Genomic DNA, 20,678 nt, shown 5'->3' with positions numbered 1-20,678 from the left:
ATTCAATCCTTCGGTTCAAGCCCAACCCATGATTATAGAAGGAATTTGTGTGCGTGCGTGCTTTTGGGTGTGTGCAAGTTTGTGTGTGTGCGTGCAGGTAATGGGGCTTGAATTCTATACCTCTTTCCCTTTTTTTTTTTGTCGGTCGTGGGGCTTGAACTCTGGGCCTGGGTGCTGTCCCTCAGCTCTTCAGCTCAAGGCGAGCACTCTACCACTTGAGCTACAGCGCCACTTCTGGTTTTCTGGTGGTTTATTGGAGATAGGAGTCTCATGGTCTTTCCTGCCCGGGCTGGCTTTGAACCGCGATCCTCAGATCTCAGCCTCCTGAGTAGCTAGGATTACAGGCGTGAGCCACCAGCGCCCGGCTTCTTTCCCTTTTTTTTTTTTTCCTCAAGGCAGGTGCTTTACCACTTGGACCACAGCTTTACTTCCACATTTTTGCTGATTAATTGGAAATAGTCTCATAGACTTTCTCACCTGGGCTGGCTTTGAACCTATTCTCAGGTCTCAGATTCCTTAGTAGTTAAGATTGTAGCAATGATCTATTGGCACCTGGTTATATTTTAAGTAATCATATAGCTGTAGGATTAATTTATCATATATATGTATATGTATGTTTTTAAATTTTATTTTTGGAGACAGGGTCTCACTATGTGGCCTTACTGTCCTCAAGCTGGTAATCCTCCTATATCAACCTTTCTAACTCTGGGATTACAAGTTTAAAACACCATGCTCTTCTACATTCGTAATTGAGGTATCTCAATCTACGGAAGGTTTTAATTTCAAAACTGACAAGGGGCTGTGAATGTAGCTTGGTGGTAGAGTGCTTGCTTAGCATTCATGAAGCCCTGGGTTCGATTCCTCAGTACCACATAAGCAGAAAAAGCCAAAAGTAGCACTGTGGCTCAAGTGGTAGAGCACTAGCCTTGAGCACAGAGAGACTCAGGAATAGTGCCCAGGCCGTGAGTTCAAGCCCCAGAACTGGCAAAAAAAAATCCTGACAAAACATTTGCCTTTTAGAAAAATTACTTTGGGGGCTGGGAAGGTGGCTCAGTGGTAGAGCACTTGCCTTGCATGCCTGAGGCCCTGAGTTCGATTCCTCAGCACCACATAAGCAAAAAGAAAAAAGCTGGAAGTAGCGCTGTGGCTCAAGTGGTAGAGTGCTAGCTTTGAGCTGAAGAGCTGAGGGACAGCGCCCAGGCCCAGAGTTCAGGCCCCACAACCGGACCCAAAAAAAATAAAATAAAATGAAAAATTACTCTGGATTTTGTAAGGAGAAAAGAAGAGTAAAAATTTAGAGTCTAAGAGATTAGTTAGAAAAGAAGAAATTGGGGCTGTGAGGGTGACTCAGTGGTAGAGTGTTTGCCTTGTATACATGAGGCCCTGGATTTGATTCCTTAGCACCACATAAACAGAAAAAGCCAGAAGTGGTGCTGTGGCTCAAGTAGTAGAGCCCTAACCTTGAGCTAAAGAGCTGAGGGACAGCGCCCACGCCCAGAGTTCAAGCTCTATGACTGACAAAAAAAAAGAAAAAAGAAAAGAAAAAACAAGAAATTGAAGCTTTGGCCTGAACCAAAGGTTGTTTGGAGAAGAATTAAATCATAACAGAAGATCCTTTAGGAGGTACCATTGAGGAGTTGGGAATGTGACTAAGTGGTAGAGTGCTTGCCTAGCATGCACAAAGCCCTGGGTTTGATTCTTCAGTACCAGATAAACAGAAAAAGCCAGAAGTGATGCTGACTCAAATGGTATAGTGCTAGTCTTGAGCAAGAAGCTCAGGGACAGTGCCCAGGCTCTGAGTTCAACTCCAGGACTGGCAAAAAAAAAAAAAAGAAGAAGCAGCAGCCACTGGTGGCTCACGCCTGTAATCCTAGCTACTCAGAAGGCTGAGATCTGAGGATTGTGGTTCAAAGGCAGCCTGGGCAGGAAAGGCCATGAGACTCTTTTTTTTTTGGTCAGTTGTGGGGCTTGAATTCTGGGCCTGGGCACTGTCCCTCAGCTCTTCAGCTCAAGGCTAGTGCTCTACCACTTAAGCCATAGCACCACTTCTGGCTTTTTCTGCTTATGTGGTGCTGAGAAATCGAGCCCAGGGCTTCATGCATGCAAGGCAAGCATTCTACCACTAAGCCACCTTCCTAGCCCCTCTGTGAGACTCTTATCTCCAATTAACCACCAGAAAACTGGAAATGGCACTGTGGCTCAAGTGGTAGAAAAAGCCGGAAGTGGTATTGTGGTTCAAATGGTAGAGATCAAGCCTTGAGCTGAGGGACAGTGCCTAGGCCCAGAGTTCAGGACCCACAATCCACAAAATAAATAAATAAATAAAATAAAATTTTGAAAACAACAAAATTTACTTGTATCCTGGGAGAGCAATTTGAAAAAACTACAGCTTATGGCAGGAAAACTCTGATGGTCTGTAACTTCACCAACAGCACATAGATTCAGCATCAGCACAATCACAAGAAAACAGAAAGATGGGAAGTTGGTGATGGAATGTGTCATGAACCATTCACCTGTACTTGGTGAGTGAGTAGAATAAAAATGCCATCATCATTTTGGGATTGGAATGAAAAAACTAGCCCAGTGCCAATGGCTCATACCTGTAAACTTACCTACTCAGGAGGCAGAAAGAGATCTGAGGATCACGATTCAAAGGCAGCCCAGGCAGGAAAGTCCATGACACTTTTTTTTTTTTTGGGGGGGGGGGGGGTCTGGTCGTGGGGCCTGAACTCTGGGCCTGGGCACTGTCCTTCAGTCTAGCGCTCTACCACTGAGCCACCTTCCCAGCCCCATGAGACTCTTTTTTTGGTTGGTCATGGGGCCTGAACTCTGGGCCTGGGCGCTGTCCCTCAGCTCTTCAGCTCAAGGATAGCACTCTTCCACTTGAGCCACAGCGCCACTTCCAGCTTTTTCTGTGTATGTGGTACTGAGGAATCAAACCCAGGGCTTCATGCATTCTATCTAGGCAAGCACTCTACGACTAGGCCAAATTCCCAGCCCAGAAGAGGTAAGAGCAAAGAAACATATGAGGAAATGCTCAACATCCCTGGCCATAAAGGAAATGCAAATCAAAACAACTCTGAGATTCTATCTCACCCCAGTTAGATTGGTCAACATCATGAATTTGAACAACAACAAATACTGGCAAGAATGCGGGGATAATGTAACACTATGCACTTTTGGTGGGAATGTAAACTAGTGCAACCATTCTGGACAAAACTCTGGCAGTTTTTCAGAAATCTAAACATAGGCCAGGCCTGGGTGACTCATGCTTGTAATCCTAGCTACCCAGGAGGCTGAGTTCTGAGTATCATAATTCGAAGCTGGCCTGGGCAGAAATCTCAGTGAGACTCTTATCTCCAAATTAACCACTCAAAAACCTGAAGTAGAACTGTGGCTCAAAGTGGTAGAGCACTGGCCTTGAGCAAAAAAGCTCAGGGACAGTGCCCGGGCCTTGAGTTCAAGCCTCACAACTGACAAAAAAAAAAAAAATCTAAACATAGATCTACCCTACTACCCAGCCATACTATTTCTGGGCATTACTCACAACATCACAAGTCAAGCTACAATAAAGATACTTACATACCCATGTTGATTGCTGCACTATTCACAATAGCCAAGTTATGTAAACAACCTGAATATCTTACAATAAATGAGCAGATCCAAAAGATGTTGCTATACACAATGGAATTTTATAAAGCCATTAGTCATTTTGCAGGATATAAAATGGATGGACCTAGAATAAATCATGTTAAGTGAGGTAAGCCAAACTCAGAGACAAATGGCATGTTTTCTCTCATATGCAGAAGCTAGATCTAATATACACTGGGACATGATAAAATATACAGGACTGTATGTAAGCATTCATACACAGTGAGACCAAAGGAGGATACTCTTAGGGGAGGAACACAAAGGCACAATGCTTATGTGCATCTGATCATATATGATAATATTTAAGTCAGGAGCCAGTGACTCATACCTATAATCCCAGCTACTTAGGAGGCTGAGACCTGAGGACAGCAGTTCAAAGCCAGCCTAGACAGGAAAGTCCATGAGACTTTTATCTCAATTAACCACCAGAAAACTGGTGGCTATGGCTTAAAGTGGTAGAGTGCTAGTCTTGCATGAAAAATCTCAGAAAAGCATCCAGGACCTGGGATTAAGCCCCACAACTGACCAAAATCATCATCATCATCATCATCATCCAGGTTTTGTTTTTTTGTCTTATTTGTTCATTTGTCTTTGGAAGGGGAAGTGGGGGGGGGAGGACACAGAAATGGAGGTACAAAGGGTGAAAAGTGAAGTAATGGTACTCAGTATATTCTACGTTGAAAATGAATTGTACAACTTGTGGGTGGGGACTGGAGGAAAAAACTAGGTGAGAATGAGGGAAGGGGTGACACTGTCCAAAAAGAAATGTGTTCATTACCTGACTTATGAAACAGAAACCCCTCTATATGTCATCTTTATAATAACAATTTAAAAAATGAGTTGTGTTCTGATTTAACACATACTTATTAGAGAAAAATCATCTATTGCTCAACCCCTGAGGTAAGCAATGTTAAAGGTTGGGAGATGGAACTCCACCATGCAGAAGGAAGATGGAATCAATAAAGTTCAAAATAATCTCAGTCCACTCTTCACAAAACAGTAAGAGTTCGTTCTGTTCTGCCCCAGCCACTTCAGTAAGTTTTAATATCACCTTGGAATTGGTTAAAAGTGCAAAACTCTGGGCTTAGGGGTATGTGCTTTGCATGTAGAAAGCTTTGGGGTCTTTTCCTAATACCAAGAAAAATACCTGGTCTGCCCAGATTACTGTACCTAAAACTTTATTGGAGCTGGTCTCATACCGGTACTCCTAGCTACTTAGGAGGCTGAGATAGGAGGATTAAGATTCTAAACTAGTCTGGATAGGAAAGTCAGTGAGAATCATTTCTAGTAAACTATTCCAAAAAAGCTGAAGTAAAGCTGTAGCTCAAGCCTTTAGCAAAAGAAGTTCAGGGACTGAGCCTAAGCCCTGAGTTCAAGCCCCAGGACTGGCACAAAAAAATAAAATAAAACTATGAAGCCAAGTGCTGGTGGCTCTTATATCTATAATCCTTAGTTACTCAGGATGCTGAGATCTGAGAATTTTGGTTTGAAGCCAGACAGAGCAGGAAAGTCCCTGAATCTCCAATTAAGCACCAAAAGGCCAGGAGTAGAGCTGTGGCTCAAATGGTAGAGTGCCAACCATGCTAAGGGACAGCATCTAGGCCAAGCTCTCCAGATGATTCTGATGGAAGATAAAGTTTGAGATATGCTATGTTAAAAAAAAAAAAAAAAAAAGCATTTTAGGGCTGGGAAGTTGGCTCAGTGGTAGAGTGCTTGCCTTGCATGCTCGAGGCCCTGGGTTCGATTCCTCAGCACCACATAAGAAAAAAAAAGCCGGAAGTGGCGCTGTGGCTCAAGTGATAGAGTGGTAGCCTTGAGCTGAAGAGCTGAGGGACAGCGCCCAGGTGGCCCCACGACCGGACCCAAAAAAAAAAAAGCATTTTATATGTATTACCTCATTTTTTAAATTTTTAGTCAGTCATGGGGTTTGAACTCTGGGCCTGAATGCTGTCCCTCAGCTCTTCAGCTCAAGGGTAGCACTCTACCACTTGTACTTGAGCCACAGCGCCACTTCCTGTGAGTGGTTTATTGGAGATAAGAGTCTCATGGACTTTCCTGCCTGGGCTGGCTTTGAACTGTGATCCTCAGATCTCAGCCTCCTGAGTAGCTAGGATTACAGATGAGAGCTACCAGCACCTGGCTTAGTATTACCTCATTTAAACTAATAATCCTAGCAAGTTAGAAAGCTGAGATCTCACGATCTCAGTTCACAGCCTGGGCAGGAAAAACCATGAGACTTATCTCCAATTCACCACCAAATAGCTGGAAATGGAGTCGTTGGCTTATGTGGTTAAAAATGCCAGCCTTGAGCAAAAAAAAAAAAAAAAAGAAGCTAAAGGACCAGTACCCAGGCACTGAGTTCAAACCCCGGTGGTGATGCAAAACTAAAAATGCACTTCAGCCCGGCACCGGGGGCTCGGGCCTGGACCCCTCACCACTCCGGAGGCAGAGAGCCGAGGCCCGCAGCAGAGCGCCAGCCCGGGGCGGGGAAGCCCCACCCGGCACCGACTCCCAGTGGTAGCGCTCCGGGACGGCGCCCAGGCCGCGTTCCAGCGCGGTGGCCGAGGAAGCCTGGACGCAACAACAGCAAACAGACGGTGAGCGCACCGCGCTCCGAGGTCGGCGGGCGGGGCGGCCCGACGCCCCCCGCACGCCCCGGCCTGGAGGCGCCCCGAGCCGCGGGGGTGCGTGGCCGGGAGACGCCGCCCGAAGCGCCGCCCGCCGCCCTCTCACCCCGCGGCGGCGGCGGCGGCGGCGGAAGCTGGGGGGCGGGGCCGGCCGGGGCGGGGCGGGGCTGCGAGCGGCATGGAGGAGGCGGAGGCCGCGGCGCGCTGGGCCGAGCGGTGCGGGCCCGACGGGGGCCCCGGGCCCTGGAGCTGTGAGTTCTTCCGGGCGGGGGGGACCGAGCGGGGTGGGGGGCGGGCGGGAGAACGCGGCCGAGGTCGGACTCCCGAGTCTTCGGGCCGCCCTGAGCCTGGGGAGGAGAGGAGTGGAGTCAGATGGAGGGGGTGAAGATTCGAGCTGGGGGAAGAGTGGGGCGAGGGAGGTCGCGGTTCCTGGCCCACTCGCTTGTTCCTGCTCCCACGGGTTGATGAACCCTGACAACCCATTGTTTGGCCTCCATCCCTGAGGCCCTAAACAGTTTTAAAACTCAGTTCCTCCAGCCCCAGGGAATTTCCAGGTGATCAACCCTTCTGAAGGTTTCCCTGCTGGGCCCAGAGAAGTTGAGCCACTTTCCCCAGGTCACACAGCGTGGAATGTTCGCAGGGAAATGTTGCTGGGAGGTCTTCATCTCTCCAGAAGGCATCAGACTTTGGGAGGAGCGCCTTACTCCATCCATGTGACCCTCTGGTCCCCTCAGATTGCTGAAGTCATGGACTGGCCAAGACAGTGGTGACTCTCCCCCCAATACAGCATGGATGACTGGAAGTCCGGTCCCCTCCTTAAGCCCTTTGGGGCTAGGAAGAAGCGGAGCTGGTATCTTACCTGGAAGTATAAACTGACAAACCAGAGGGCCCTGCGGAGATTCTGTCAGGTAGAAAGGGGTCCCAAATGTCCCAGCCTTCATAGCTTTCCCCCAGCGTAGAGTGGTTTTGATGACCTTTCTTAGCCACTTCCAGATTGTAGCTTAGCCTTAGAGTTCTGGAATCAGAACCGAAGTCTGACTTCCTAGACAGTTTGAAGTCTGATCAGCAGTGCATCTGTCAGGCAATTAGGGCTAGCTTCCAGATGTGAGACCCAGCTTGCTTCTCTGGGCCTGGCTCCATCTCTAGGAAGTAACTGTGGAGGGGATCAAGGATTCACACGGAAGAATACAAGACCTCTGGGTTGGGAGGATCCTGATGGAGATTCAGGGGAGGCTTCTGGAGGAGGTGACCATGAAACCAGACCTTGGTTGAGGGCTAGATCTGTCTTATAACAGAGCCCAGGTTTTCCCTTTGTCCTTGCTGCAACCAAGGTCCTCCTTACAGAAAGACACTTTATGATCTGAAGGGTTTTTTGTTTTATTTTTCTGGTTTTGGGGTTTGAACTCTGGGGCTCTACCACTTAAGCCACAGTTCCACTTCTGGCTTTTTTTTTTTTTTTTTGGTTGGTTGTGGGGCTTGAACTTGGGGTCTGGCACTGCCTCTTGAGTTTTTTTGCTCAAGGCTAGCACTCTACCACTTTTAGCCACAGAATGGTTTACTGGAGGTAAGAACCTCTCGGACTTTCCTGCTGGGGCTGGCTTTGAACCTTGATCCTCAGATCTCAGCCTCCTGAGTAGATAAGATTACAGGCATAAGCCACCAGTGCTCAGCATTTTTGTTTTGTTATATATTTTTTCTCTTTCTTAACTCAGGGTCCAGGTACTGTCCCTTACCTTTTTCACTCAAGGTTGGTTCTCGCGGGGCACCGGTGGCTCACACCTGTAATCCTAGCTACTCAGGAGGCTGAGATCTGAGGATCGTGGTTCAAAGCCAGCCCAGGCAGGAGAGACAATGAGACTCCTATCTCTAATAAACCACTAGAAAACCGGAAGTGTTGCTGTAGCTCAAGTGGTAGAGCGCTCGCCTTGAGCTGAAGAGGTGAGGGACAGCGCCCAAGCCCAGAGTTCAAGTCCCATGACCGACAAAAAAAAAAAAAAAAGGTTCTCTACTACTTGAGCCACAGCTTCACTTCCAGCTTTTTGATAGGTAATTGGAAATGGACTTTGCTGCCTGAGCTGGCTTTTTACCATAATCCTCAGATCTCTGCCTCGTGATTAGCTAGGATTACATCCATGAGCCACTGGCACCCCGCCTTCAGGTTTTCAGTCTTCCCCACCTCTCCTCTCAGACAGGAGCTGTGCTTTTCCTGCTGGTGACTGTCATTGTCAACATCAAGTTGATCCTGGATACTCGGCGAGCGATCAGTGAAGCCAATGAAGATTTGGAGCCAGAGCAGGATTATGGTAGGGACCGGGCTGAGGATGGGATTGGGGGAAGTCTGGGAGGCAGGGATCTGTCAGGCAGATCCCAGGGGATATGACTAGTGAGGAAACGCTCTCCATGACTGTTGACCCCCTGCAGATGAGGCCCTGGGTCGCTTGGAGTCCCCACGGCGCAGAGGCAGCAGTCCCCAGCGGGTCCTGGATGTGGAGGTGTACTCCAGCCGCAGCAAAGTGTATGTGGCAGTGGATGGCACCACGGTGAGAGGGCCAGGGCCTGTGTACAGTCGCTTTCTTAACTGTGGGTCCACTGGCTCAGTGGGAACTGTAGCTCTGCCAGTTTTTTTTCAAGCTCTGTGAGTTTGGAGCCCTCAGTTCTTCAGTTATAGTCTGGAACGAATGACTTCTACTTACTAGGATTAAGTGAAGCACATGAAATGTCTTTAAGTAGTGAGGCCTCAAAAGTGACCATTAGGAGACAGTTAATGCATTGATTACTTCATCACCCCTTCCTAGTCCTTTCTTTGGCCTTGAGCTGGGCAATGGGCACCAGGAGGTAATGGGACCCTTACTTGAAGGGGTTGGGTCTGATGGAGGATTGGTTGGGTCTGATGGAGGATTGTGGTATTTCCAGATGAAGCAGAGACAGTCAAGGGCCCTAGGAGCCATGGAAATGATAAGAGGAAAGATGGAAAGATGTCTCTTCTGATAGGATGTGGTGGCTGCTTCGTGGAACAGGTGTTCTACACGCTGAATTAGAACTATAAACATCTGGGCACTGGTGGCTCAGGCCTATAATTCTAGCATCTCAGGGGGCTGAGATCTGAGGATCACAGTTCAAAGCTAGCCTAGGCATGAAAGTCCATGAGATGCCAATTAACCACCAGAAAACTGGAAGTGGAGCTGTGGCTTAAAGTGGTAGAGCACTAGCTTTGAGCAAAAGAAACTCAGGGAGAATGCATAGGCCCTGAGTCCGGACCCCAGGACCAGCACAAAAAAACAAAAACTGAACACTGGCATGCATGAGAGGCGGGAGTTTTTGCACCTAGTATTTTAACTGCCAAGAAGATGGAGATACCTCAAATGGCCTGAGTGACAAATTGGACTTTGTCTCTCTCTGCCACCATGCAGGTGCTTGAGGATGAAGCCCGGGAGCAGGGCCGTGGTATCCATGTCATCGTCCTCAACCAGGCCACGGTGAGGTTCTAGGTTGGGGACTCAAGAGGGCAGAAACAGGGCTCTCCTGGCTGGTGACATGAACTCATGGGAACTGTGTCCCCTGCTAGGGCCATGTGATGGCAAAGCGCGTATTTGACACATACTCTCCTCATGAGGATGAGGCCATGGTGCTGTTTCTCAACATGGTGGCGCCCGGCCGGGTGCTTATCTGCACTGTCAAGGTCAGTGGTTATGTCGTGGTCCCATTCCCTACATCCCCAGCTCACTGCTGTTTGTGACCCTGGAGTCTCTGTCCCTGATGAGGTACAGTGGGAGGAAGACAGGTGACTCGGATTCCAATCTTCGCCTTGGTGGGTTTGTTTTTTCTTTTTTGTTGATCGTGGGGCTTGACCTCTGGGCACTGTCCCTGAGCTCTTCAGCTCACAGCAAATACTCTACTACTTGAGCCACAGCACCACTTCCGGTTTTCTGGTTGTTAATTAGAGATAAGAGTCTCACGGAGCGTCAGGGAAGGTGGCTCAGTGGTAGAGTGCTTGCCTTGCATGCATGAGGGGCTGGGTTCAATTCCTCAGCACCACAGATACAGAAACAGCCGGCAGTGGTGCTGTGGCTCAAGTGGCGGAGCGCTATCCTTGAGCTGAAGAGCTGAGGGACAGTGTCCAGGCCCAGAGTTCGCTCCATGACCAACAACAACAACAAAAAAAAGAGTCTTATGGACTTTGCTGCCCAGGCTGGCATTGAACTGCGATCCTCAGATCTCAGCCTCTTGAATAGCTAGGATTACAGGTGTGAGCCACTGGTGCCTGATGACTTTGGTGACTTGGTGTTTTACTTATTTTGCTTTGTTGTTGTGCCAGTACTGAGGCTTGAACTCCAGGCCTCACTTTGCTTTTTTTTCACTCAAGGCTGGTGCTCTACTGCTTGAGCTACACCTCTCCTTCCTGTTTTTGTTTTTTTCTTTGGTGGTTAATTGAAGATAAAAATCTTACAGACTGGGAAGTGGTGCCATGGCTCAAGCAGTAGAGCGCTCGCGCTCGCTTTGAGCTGAAAAGCGCAGGGACAGCGCCCAGGCCCAGGGTTCAAGCCCCATGACCGACAAAAAAAAAAAAAGGTCAGAGGAAAAATCTTATAGACTCTTCTACCCATGCTGGCTTTGAACTGCAATCCTCGGATCTCAGCCTCCTGAGTAGTCAGGACTACAGATATAACCATTGGCCCAACAGAAACACTGAGCATCTACTGTGAACAAGGCATGGCATGCTTTGGTGCTGAAAAACATTAGGAGATGAGAGAGAGTCCTTGTTTACATTGTAGTTGGCAAGTTGAACCAAAAACTACCAGATAAATGAATAAGCGTAACAATATCAGGAAATGATATATGAAGGAAATAGTAAAGCAAGAGGATGAACTGGTTTTGCATTGTAGAAAAGGAGAGTCTCTGTCAGGAGATAATATGTGAGTAGAGGAGTGAGGTCAAAAAAAAAGGAGTGAGCCAAGTATCCTTCTGGCAGAAGATCATTGTAGGTAGAAATTTCTAGAATGGCAAGTGCAAAGGCCTCATATGGGGTTGTGCTTGGTATGTTTAAGAAACACCAAAGAGGGCTGGGAAGGTGGCTCAGTGGTAGAGCGCTTGCCTTGCATGCCTGAGGCCCTGGGTTTGATTCCTCAGCACCACATAAGCAAAAAGAAAAAAGCCGGAAGTGGCGCTGTAGCTCAAGTGGTAGAGCGCTAGCCTTGAGCTGAAGAGCTGAGGGACAGCGCCCAGGCCCAGAGTTCAGACCCCACGACCGACAAAAAAAAAAAAAAAACACCAAAGATGTCAAGGGAGCTAGAGCAGAAAAGGAGAGTGGTGGGAAAAGAGGGTGGGAAGGTGGCAGGGAATCGGGATCCCACCTGATCTACACTGATAAGGACTTACTATCTGAGTGATCTTCCATTATCTCCCCCCCCCCTTTTTCCTTTTTTTCTGGTCTGGTCATGGGGCCACCAATGCCTGGCCTGAGCTTTTTTTTAACTCAAGGCTAGCACTCAACCACTTGAGCCACAGTTCCAGTTCTGGCTTTATGGGTGGTTAATTGGAGACAAGATTCTCACGGACTTTCCTGCTTGGGCTGGCTTCAAACCGCAATCCTCAATTCTCAGTCTCCTAAGTAGCTAGGCTTACAGATGTGAGCCACCAGTGTCCGGATGCCATTTTTTTTTTTCTGTTATTGTTGTTGTTGGTCGTGGGGCCTGAACTCTGGGCCTAGACGCTGTCCCTCAGCTCTTCAGCTCAAGGATAGCACCGTACCACTTGTGCCACAGCGCCATTTCTGGTTTGAGGTGTTGAGGAATCGAACCTAGGGTCTCATGCATGCAAAGCAAACACTCTACCACTGAGCCACCTTCCCAGCCCCAAGTAAAGGATTTTTGCACTTAATGTGCTAAGTACAAAGTTGAGCACAGTACTGGCTACATGGCTGGTACTATGTACGGGTTTGTTTCATGAAATCCCACCTGTCAGGCTGACCACCTTCTCTCGTGCCCCAGGATGAAGGCTCCTTCCACCTCAAAGACACGGCCAAGGCGCTACTGAGGAGCCTGGGCAGCCAGGCTGGCCCTGCCCTTGGTTGGAGGGATACCTGGGCCTTCGTGGGACGAAAAGGAGGTACCACCACCAGAGGCTGTCCACCTTGTAGTATTAAGGAAGGAGTAGACCCCAGGGGTGGGCTGGGGTGAGGCCATGTAGGAGCCAGTGGCAGAGGAGTAGATGGCAATAAGGAGGGAGATGGAAAGAAGCCCCTATCCTGGAGCCTGAGCCCCTCATTATCCCTCATTCCTGCCCCCCTGCCAGGTCCTGTTCTTGGGGAGAAACATTCTAAGTCGCCTGCCCTCTCCTCCTGGGGAGAGCCGGTCCTGCTCAAAACTGATGTACCCCTGAGCTCAGCTGAAGGTGAGCCTGGGGAGGGCTGGATTCTGGGGCAGATCCTGGACAGGGGGGTAGCCACCCGAATGTTCTTCCTGGAGCTTTATTCCTTTAATTGTATGTGGGGTGAGATTTTCACACCAAGGTAGCCTCTTGCTTCCATCCTGTCAACCCCATCATCAACTCCCTCAGAGGCAGAGTGCCACTGGGCAGACACAGAGCTGAACCGCCGCCGCCGGCGCTTCTGCAGCAAAGTTGAAGGCTATGGGAGTGTGTGCAGCTGCAAGGACCCCACTCCCATTGAGTTCAGCCCTGACCCGGTGAGTTAAGGCCTTAAGGAGGTTTGGACTCCCTCCAGCTTAGCAAGGCACCCTGGGGGCAGTCTGTCATGGGCTTTTTTTCTATCCTGGCTTGGGAAGGAACTAGAAACTGCAGATTGTACTTTGAGCTCTGCAAGACAAGGTTTAGGAGAGAGGTAGACCATGTGAGCAAGGCCTAGGGTTGGAGCAGGGCTGAGTATGTGCAGATACCAGCACAGGAACTGTGCTGTACCCATTCCCTGTCTATTTGGAGTCCTTCCCACAGCAAGAGCTCCTCCCTAAGGTAGGATCCCGGGTTGGAGGGGGACTAAGGCAAGTGCTAAAAGCTGTTTCTCACACAGCTCCCAGACAATAAGGTCCTCAATGTACCTGTGGCTGTCATTGCAGGGAACCGACCCAATTACCTGTACAGGTAAGCATGGAACAGGGAAATGCCTAGCAAGTGGGAGGATGCGTAGCTCATCTTCCTGCAAGAGGAACTTGAGCTGGGCAGAAAGGCAGCAGCTATGAGGCCCATTTTTCTTTGTGGATGAGCATGGAGAATTCATGCCCATTTATAAATTAGTTGGAGCTGGGTGCCAGTGGCTTGTGCTTGTAATCCTAGCCAGCTACTCAAAAGGCTGAGATCTGAGGATCTTGGATCAAAGCCAACCTGGGCAGGGAAATCTGTGAGACTCTTCTTTGCAACTACCAAAAAGCCAGAAGTGAAACTGTGGTTCAAGTGGTAGAGTACAAAAGCTCAGGTGATAGCACCCAGGCACTGAGTTCAAGCCTAGGTCCAGTGCGCGCGCACACATGCACACACACACACACATAATAATAATAAATATAAATAAATAAATAATAGGTTAGTTGGGTGGACAGAGGCTCTAACCCTTCCCTGGACCTCCCAGGATGCTGCGCTCTCTGCTCTCAGCCCAGGGGGTGTCTCCACAGATGATCACAGTCTTCATCGACGGCTACTATGAGGTAAGTGTGGCTTTGGCGGGCACCTAGGGCAGAGCAGAGCACAAGGTATGGCAGCAGTGATTGCTGAGGACCAGCAAGGGTGACAGCTTGGGCAAGGGTATAAAATGAGAAGGGCTTGGCATTTGGGGACCTGCAGAGGTGGATGGGAAGGTGGCGGCCGGCCACGCATGATGACCAGCGGGCATGTCCCCAGGAACCAATGGATGTGGTGGCGCTGTTTGGTCTGAGGGGCATCCAACACACTCCCATCAGCATCAAGAATGCCCGTGTGTCTCAGGTAACAGCCTGGCAAAGAGAGAAGGGACAGATGTGGGCCCTAGCCTCTGCCCCAAATCTCATGTGCCCTGTTCCCACTCCCCACCCAGCACTACAAGGCCAGCCTCACTGCCACATTCAACTTGTTTCCGGTGAGTACTTGCAATATAATTCTTGGGCCAGGGAGCAGAAACATTGGCATAAGTTCTGTTACGTAGCAGGCTCTCCCTCACCTTATCCTCCTGATCTGGAAAACTGGGATATGGAAGAGGCCTCAGAGACTCTTGATGTCCCCTCCTCCCCCATATAGGACGCCAAGTTTGCTGTGGTTTTGGAAGAGGACCTGGACATTGCTGTAGATTTTTTCAGGTGAGGGGCCCACCACTGTGTGCCTGTCAGCCAAGTGGAGCGACTCTGCTTGACTACATCTCCAGGGAAGAAGGTGGGGAGAGGTGGTTTGGAGAGCTCAAAATGTGGGGAAAAAGCCTAAACACAGGTAGGAGAGCAGGTGCTCGAGGCTATAGGTATAGAAGGTAGAAAGAATGCATGGAGACGGTGGGGATTTGGGGAGAGGTGGCATGGCTCCTAAGCCCCTGCTCAAACTCTTTTAGCATCTCTGACCTCTTTTTTTTTTTTTTTTTGTTGGTCATGAGGCCTGAACTCTGGGCCTGGGCGCTGTCCCTGAGCTCTTCAGCTCAAGGTTAGCACTCTTACCACTTGAGCCACAGCACCACTTCCGGTTTTTTCTGTGTATATGGTGCTGAGGAGTCGAACCCAGGGCCTCATGCATGCGAGGCAAGCACTCTACCACTGAGCCACCTTCCCAGCCCCCCTCTGACCTCTTGAACCCCGACTCTCTCAGTTTCCTGAGTCAGTCCATCCACCTGCTTGAGGAGGATGACAGCCTGTACTGCATCTCTGCCTGGAATGACCAGGTAGGCTGGGCGGCCAGGGGTTAGTGGGGAGATAGTTGGTGGAGGCCCAGAGCTAAGGCCTCCCACAATGACCTATGATCCTGTCCCCAGGGATATGAACACACAGCTGAGGATCCAGCTCTGCTGTACCGTGTAGAGACCATGCCTGGCCTGGGCTGGGTACTCAGGAAATCTTTATATAAGGAGGAGCTTGAACCCAAGTGGCCTACACCAGAAAAGGTAACCAGCCGGGTCGGGGAAGGGGCAGGAGTCCTCGATCAGCTCAGAACTTTTAACCTTCATAATCTGTGCCCCTCAGCTTTGGGACTGGGACATGTGGATGCGGATGCCCGAGCAACGCCGGGGTCGAGAGTGCATAATCCCAGATGTTTCCCGTTCCTATCACTTTGGCATTGTGGGCCTCAACATGAATGGCTATTTCCATGTGAGTAGAGTACTGTGTGGTGCAGGGGTCAGTGAGAGGCGTTCTAGAGCTGTCCCAGTTCTGTCATTTACTATCCATGTCAGCTTAGGAAATTTTTTATGGTTTTGCCTCTTTTTGATCTATACAATTTTTTTTGGTGCCAGTTCTAGGGCTTGAACTCAGGACCTGTCTCTGAACTTTTGTGCTGAAGGCTAGCACTCTATCACTTGAACCACCATTCTACTTTCTGTTTTTTTGGTGGTTAATTGGAGATAAGAGTCTTACAGACTTTCCTGCCTGGGCTGGCTTCTTACTGTGATTCTTAAATCTCAGCTTCCTGAGTACTAGGATTATAGGAGTGAGCCACCACAACAAAACAGCTTCTCTTTTTTTTTAATCTGTTAAGGGAAAAAAAAAAATATTTCTTAGGGCTGGGAATGTGGGTTAGTGGTAGAGTGCTTGCCTAGCATGCATGAAGCCCTGGGTTCGATTCCTCAGTACCACATAAACAGAAAAAGCCAGAAGTGGTACTGTGGCTCGAGTGCTAGCCTTGAGCAAAAAGAAGCTGTAAGACAGTGCTCAGGCTCTGAGTTCAAGCCCCAGGACCGGCAACGATACTACCCACTAAGGGTTGAGAATGGTGGGGATCACCTCAGCACTTGAGAGCCTGAAGCAAGGTGTACTTTGAGTTTGAGTCCAACTGGACTACATAAAAAGACCTGTTTCAGAGTTGGGAAGGTGGCTCAGTGGTAGAGTGCTTGCCTTGCATGCATGAGACCCTGGGTTCAATTCCTCAGAGCCACATTAGCAGAAAAGGCCGGAAGGGGCACTGTGGCTCAAGTGGTAGAGCACTAGCCTTGAGCTGAAGAGCTGAGGGACAGCGCCCAGGCCCAGAGTTCAGGCCCCACGGCCAAAAGCAACAACAAAAGTACTGTTGACCACTAAACTACCAAACATACAAAATTGGATTTACATGAGTTAACATATGTAAAATGCGGGCTGGGAAGGTGGCTCAGTGGTAGAGCGCTTGCCTTGCACGCATGAGGCCCTGGGTTCGATTCCTCAGCACCACATAAGCAAAAAGAAAAAAGCCGGAAGTGGCGCTGTGGCTCAAGTGGTAGAGCGCTAGCCTTGAGCTGAAGAGCTGAGGGATAGCGCCCAGGCCCAGAGTTCAGGCCCCACTACCGGACCCCCAAAAAAAAAAAAAAACAACAACAACATATGTAAAATGCTTTGAACTATAAGCATTATGTAAAAGCAGCTGTTATTATTTTTATTAATTTTTTTTTTGGGGGGGGAATGGTCAGTCAATCTTGAAATCAGGGCCTGGGCACTGCCCCTGAGCTCTTCTACTCAAGGCTAGTGCTGTACTACGTTGAGCCACAACGCCATTTCTGGTTTTCTGGTGGTTAATTAGAGATAAGAGTCTTATGGACATTCCTGCCTGGGCTGGCTTTGAACTGCAATCCTCAGATCTCAGCCTCTTGAGTAACTAGAAGTGAACCACCAGCACCCAGCTTTATTATTTCTATTCTAACCATTAGTCTATGCTTATAGGGCAAGTATTTCTACCTCCAAGCAGCAATTAGCTGTGTGAGCTTCCCTGTCATCCCTCCTTGCAAATAGTGAGGCCTATAGTCAGCCTGAGATAAGCAGAGAAATTTCCAGGCCCACGCTCGCTACTTGCAGAGGACCACTATCCAGAATAACAAGAACATTCCTGAGCTGCCTCCGCTTCCTATCTATAATCTTACTACCCAGGAGGCTGAGATCTGGAACATCAAGGTTTGAGGCCAGCCCAGGCAGAAAAGTTTACTATATTCCATCTTCAAAAAAGCTAAAAGCAGGACTAGAGGCATGGTTCATGTGGTAGAGCTCCAATCTAGCCAGGATAGGCCCTGAATTCAAACCCCTGGTACTAAAAAAAAAAAAGATGCCCCAGCTCAAAGGAATGGATTCAGTTTGGAATTTCCTAGGAGGCAGGAAGGCCCCCAGAGACAGCACATACCAAAGCTCCTGAGGCACTCTCCTCAGATCACTTTCTGCACCTGAGTCTGACCCTTTGCCTATCTTCTCCTGCAGGGTTGGTTCCTGACCTCGTAAGGCTCTGTAGTCTAGCTGGAACCCCTGGGAACAGGAACTAGCTCACAGATCAATACCCCAATCTTCCATATAGGCATGAGTGCTCTAGGAACGGGGGAATCCAAATTAAAGCTGGAAAGACTTGTTAACAAGGCTCTGGGAGGAAGATGGAGAGTTAGGAGATCATGGGTCTTGGAGGTATGTGGAGGGTAAGGGAGCATGTATTTTCATCTTCCCACCCACACTTCAGGAAGCCTACTTTAAGAAGCACAAGTTTAACACAGTTCCAGGTGTCCAGCTTAGGAACGTGGACAGGTAGGAACTGACTTCAGGGCGGGGGGGGGGGGGGGGTAGGGGGGTGGGAAGGAACTGGAGGGGGAATATCTAGTAACTTCCAGTCTTGGGGATCTTCTATGTTTACCTGAGCCTTTTTGTGCCCTTTTTCCATGTTCACTCCTTGCCCTACCCATTGTTAACCTGCTCCACCCTTAACTCATTTTGCCTTTTCCTTTAGTCTGAAGAAAGAAGCTTATGAAGTGGAAATTCACAGGTTACTCAGGTATGGCAGATCAAATACTAGCATTCACAGCTCCATAATTTGTATGGTCTTGTACAAAACAAAAATGAGTGTCCCTAGTTCAGATATGGTTAAGAATTCAGGCCAGGTGCCAGTAGCTCACACCTATAATTCTAGTTACTCAGGAGGCCGAGATCTGGAGGATTAGAGTTTAAATTCAACCTGAAAAGACAAAAAAACAACAACAAAAAACCCCAGACTTCAGGGGTTGGGGGTGTGACTAATGACTAGTAGTAGAGCACCTGCCTCTCAAGAGTAAGATTCTGTGTTCAAACTCCAGTTCTAACACACACACACACACACACACACACACACACACACACACACACACACACACACACACACACACACACTAAGGATGGAACAGTAGAACATTAAACAGGTCTCAATTGACACCTTGGTCTTCTCCATCCCCCACTGCAGCGAGGCTGAGGTTTTGGACCACAGCAAGAACCCCTGTGATGATTCCTTCCTACCAGACACAGAGGGCCACACCTACGTGACTTTCATCCGAATGGAGAAGGATGATGACTTTACCACCTGGACCCAGCTTGCCAAGGTGCCTGAAAACAATGCCCACCCCAGAAGTATCCTTCCTATCCTTCATGCACTCCCTCCACACCTGGGCGGTCTTCCTTCTGGAGTCTTCAGCTTTGGAACCTTCTTGTCATACTGTGGGAGCCCCTCTTCTAACTTCCTTGTCCAAATCCATGTTGTGGGTTTTAGGTGGCCCCAGCTGATAGCTCCCTCACCCATTCCTCCCATGTCTCACCCCTGCCAGTGCCTCCATATCTGGGACCTGGATGTGCGTGGCAACCACCGGGGCCTGTGGAGACTATTTCGGAAGAAGAACCACTTTCTTGTGGTGGGGGTCCCAGCCTCCCCCTACTCGTGAGTGACCTTTTTCTGCCCTGGGAAATTGGTCTAGTGAGCAGGAGGCAACCACATCTCACATGTGTATATTCTGTTATCTTCCAGAGTGAAGAAGCCACCATCGGTTACCCCAATTTTCCTGGAGCCACCCCCAAAGGAGGAGGGAGCCCCAGGAGCTGCTGAACAGACATGAGGCCTCTTCCAGACTCCTGCAAGGCTGGGTACTGTGTACCCCAGGCAGGCTAGCCCTTCACCTGTCCTGTAGGATTTTGTAGAGCTGGTAGGGGCTAGGGCTGGTTTGTTTTTAACCTGAGATTTAATTACTAACTCCAAGGGGAAGGGTTCCCCTTCTCCAATACCCCTGTTCCTGAGTTTAAGGTCTATTTATTTACTTCCTTGTTGGAGAAGGACAGGAGAATGCCTGGGAATGTTTGGGGTCCCTGGGCAGCTGATCTTGCTCTTTGTATCCCCTCCTCGCAGGCCTGGATGACACTCTAACCTATTTATTGACTGTCCTGAGGGCCTTGGGCATAGGCTCAACCTGGTGGGCCTTGATTCCTTTTGGGACTGGGATGCTGCCCTGAGAGTGGGGCTGGCTCTTTCTTACTCAGGAAACTGCTGTTCCCAACTGACCAACAGGCCCAGTTGGGGCCCAAGTGTTGACACAGACTCACTCAGAGACCCTTAGACACTGGACCAGGCCTCCTCTCAGCCTCCTCTTTGTCCAGATTTCCAAAGCTGGATAAGGTGGTTATTGATTAAAAAAGGAGAAAACCTCTGGGGATGTGTTTGTGGTCGGTTATGTGTCTAGGGACAGTTAAGGGCAGAAGTGAAGGAGAGAATTATCTAGATGGATGATGAGGTTTCCCTTACGGTCTCCCATGGGGTTTATCTTCCATTTGAAGCCACCAGGGGATGCCCGAGTTTCAAGCTGCAAGGTTTCTCCCCAGCCTCCACCCTAGGATTGGCCGACTTTAGTCCCACCCTCCGTAGGGCTGAGTTCCAAGCCGCCATTCCACAGCCCTTCCCTGCTGTTTAACCTCAGCTGGGTCCTGCTTTGCTGTCTGGGCCAGACACCTGTCCCCAGAGACAGAGCAGGAGAAACAAAAGGCATAGCTGGAGTGGAAGAAGGAATAGCATAGTAGGTAAACATAATGAAGGTGGGCAAGGAGGGGCTGAGACAGGAACAGTGTGGCAGCATGGGAGCGTGTGCAGATGATTTTGCTGGAGACAAGGCAAGCATCAGTCGGGGCTAGGTATGGGCAGAAGGTAAGCGTAGGAGCAAGGTTGACCATGGCCCTTAGAATATGTTATATGGAGGGCTCGAAGTGTTGGCTTAGTGGTAGAATGCTTCCGTAGCATGTATGAAGCCCTGGGTTCAATTCCTCAGTACCACATAAACAGAAAAGGCCAGAAGTGGTGCTGTGGCTCAAGTGGTAGAGTGCTAGCCTTGAGCAAAAGAAGCTCAGAGACAGTGCCTAGGCCTTGAGTTCAAGCCCCAGGACTGGGGGGAAAAATGTTATATATATAGAATAGAATTTCCTTTCTTTCTTTTTTTTCTTTCTTTCCTTCTTTCTTTTTCTTTTTTTCTCTTTTTGGTTGGTCGTGGGGCTTGAACTCTAG

General features: G+C 49.1%; 1 protein-coding gene across 2 annotated transcripts; it reads left to right on the top strand.

Annotated features, from left to right (window-relative positions):
* Positions 1-6,440: 6,440 nt before the first annotated feature.
* On the top strand, positions 6,441-19,833 carry Pomgnt1 (protein O-linked mannose N-acetylglucosaminyltransferase 1 (beta 1,2-)). 2 transcript variants are annotated; one of them, XM_042681796.1, is made up of 22 exons: positions 6,441-6,529; positions 7,013-7,186; positions 8,467-8,581; positions 8,700-8,818; positions 9,689-9,754; positions 9,844-9,957; positions 12,266-12,383; positions 12,570-12,668; positions 12,834-12,961; positions 13,303-13,373; positions 13,855-13,930; positions 14,124-14,207; positions 14,296-14,337; positions 14,496-14,554; positions 15,048-15,120; positions 15,211-15,339; positions 15,419-15,544; positions 17,856-17,920; positions 18,120-18,164; positions 18,606-18,741; positions 18,964-19,073; positions 19,161-19,833. In XM_042681796.1, the coding sequence occupies exons 2-22, from the start codon at positions 7,067-7,069 to the stop codon at positions 19,246-19,248; spliced, it is 1,983 nt and encodes a 660-aa protein (XP_042537730.1). In that variant the 5' UTR covers positions 6,441-6,529; positions 7,013-7,066; the 3' UTR covers positions 19,249-19,833. The 2 variants fall into 2 exon arrangements, with proteins under 2 accessions (XP_042537730.1, XP_042537721.1); XM_042681787.1 differs by having other exon boundaries at positions 6,454-6,529; positions 6,919-7,186.
* Positions 19,834-20,678: the final 845 nt, after the last annotated feature.

The sequence above is a fragment of the Dipodomys spectabilis genome, unplaced genomic scaffold, assembly GCF_019054845.1.
Source record: "Dipodomys spectabilis isolate Male_0828 unplaced genomic scaffold, ASM1905484v1 ptg000002l, whole genome shotgun sequence".
Taxonomy (NCBI): Eukaryota; Metazoa; Chordata; class Mammalia; order Rodentia; family Heteromyidae; genus Dipodomys; species Dipodomys spectabilis.
The sequence above is the reverse complement of the archived record's forward strand: the minus strand, read 5'-3'. Positions and strand labels throughout refer to the sequence as shown.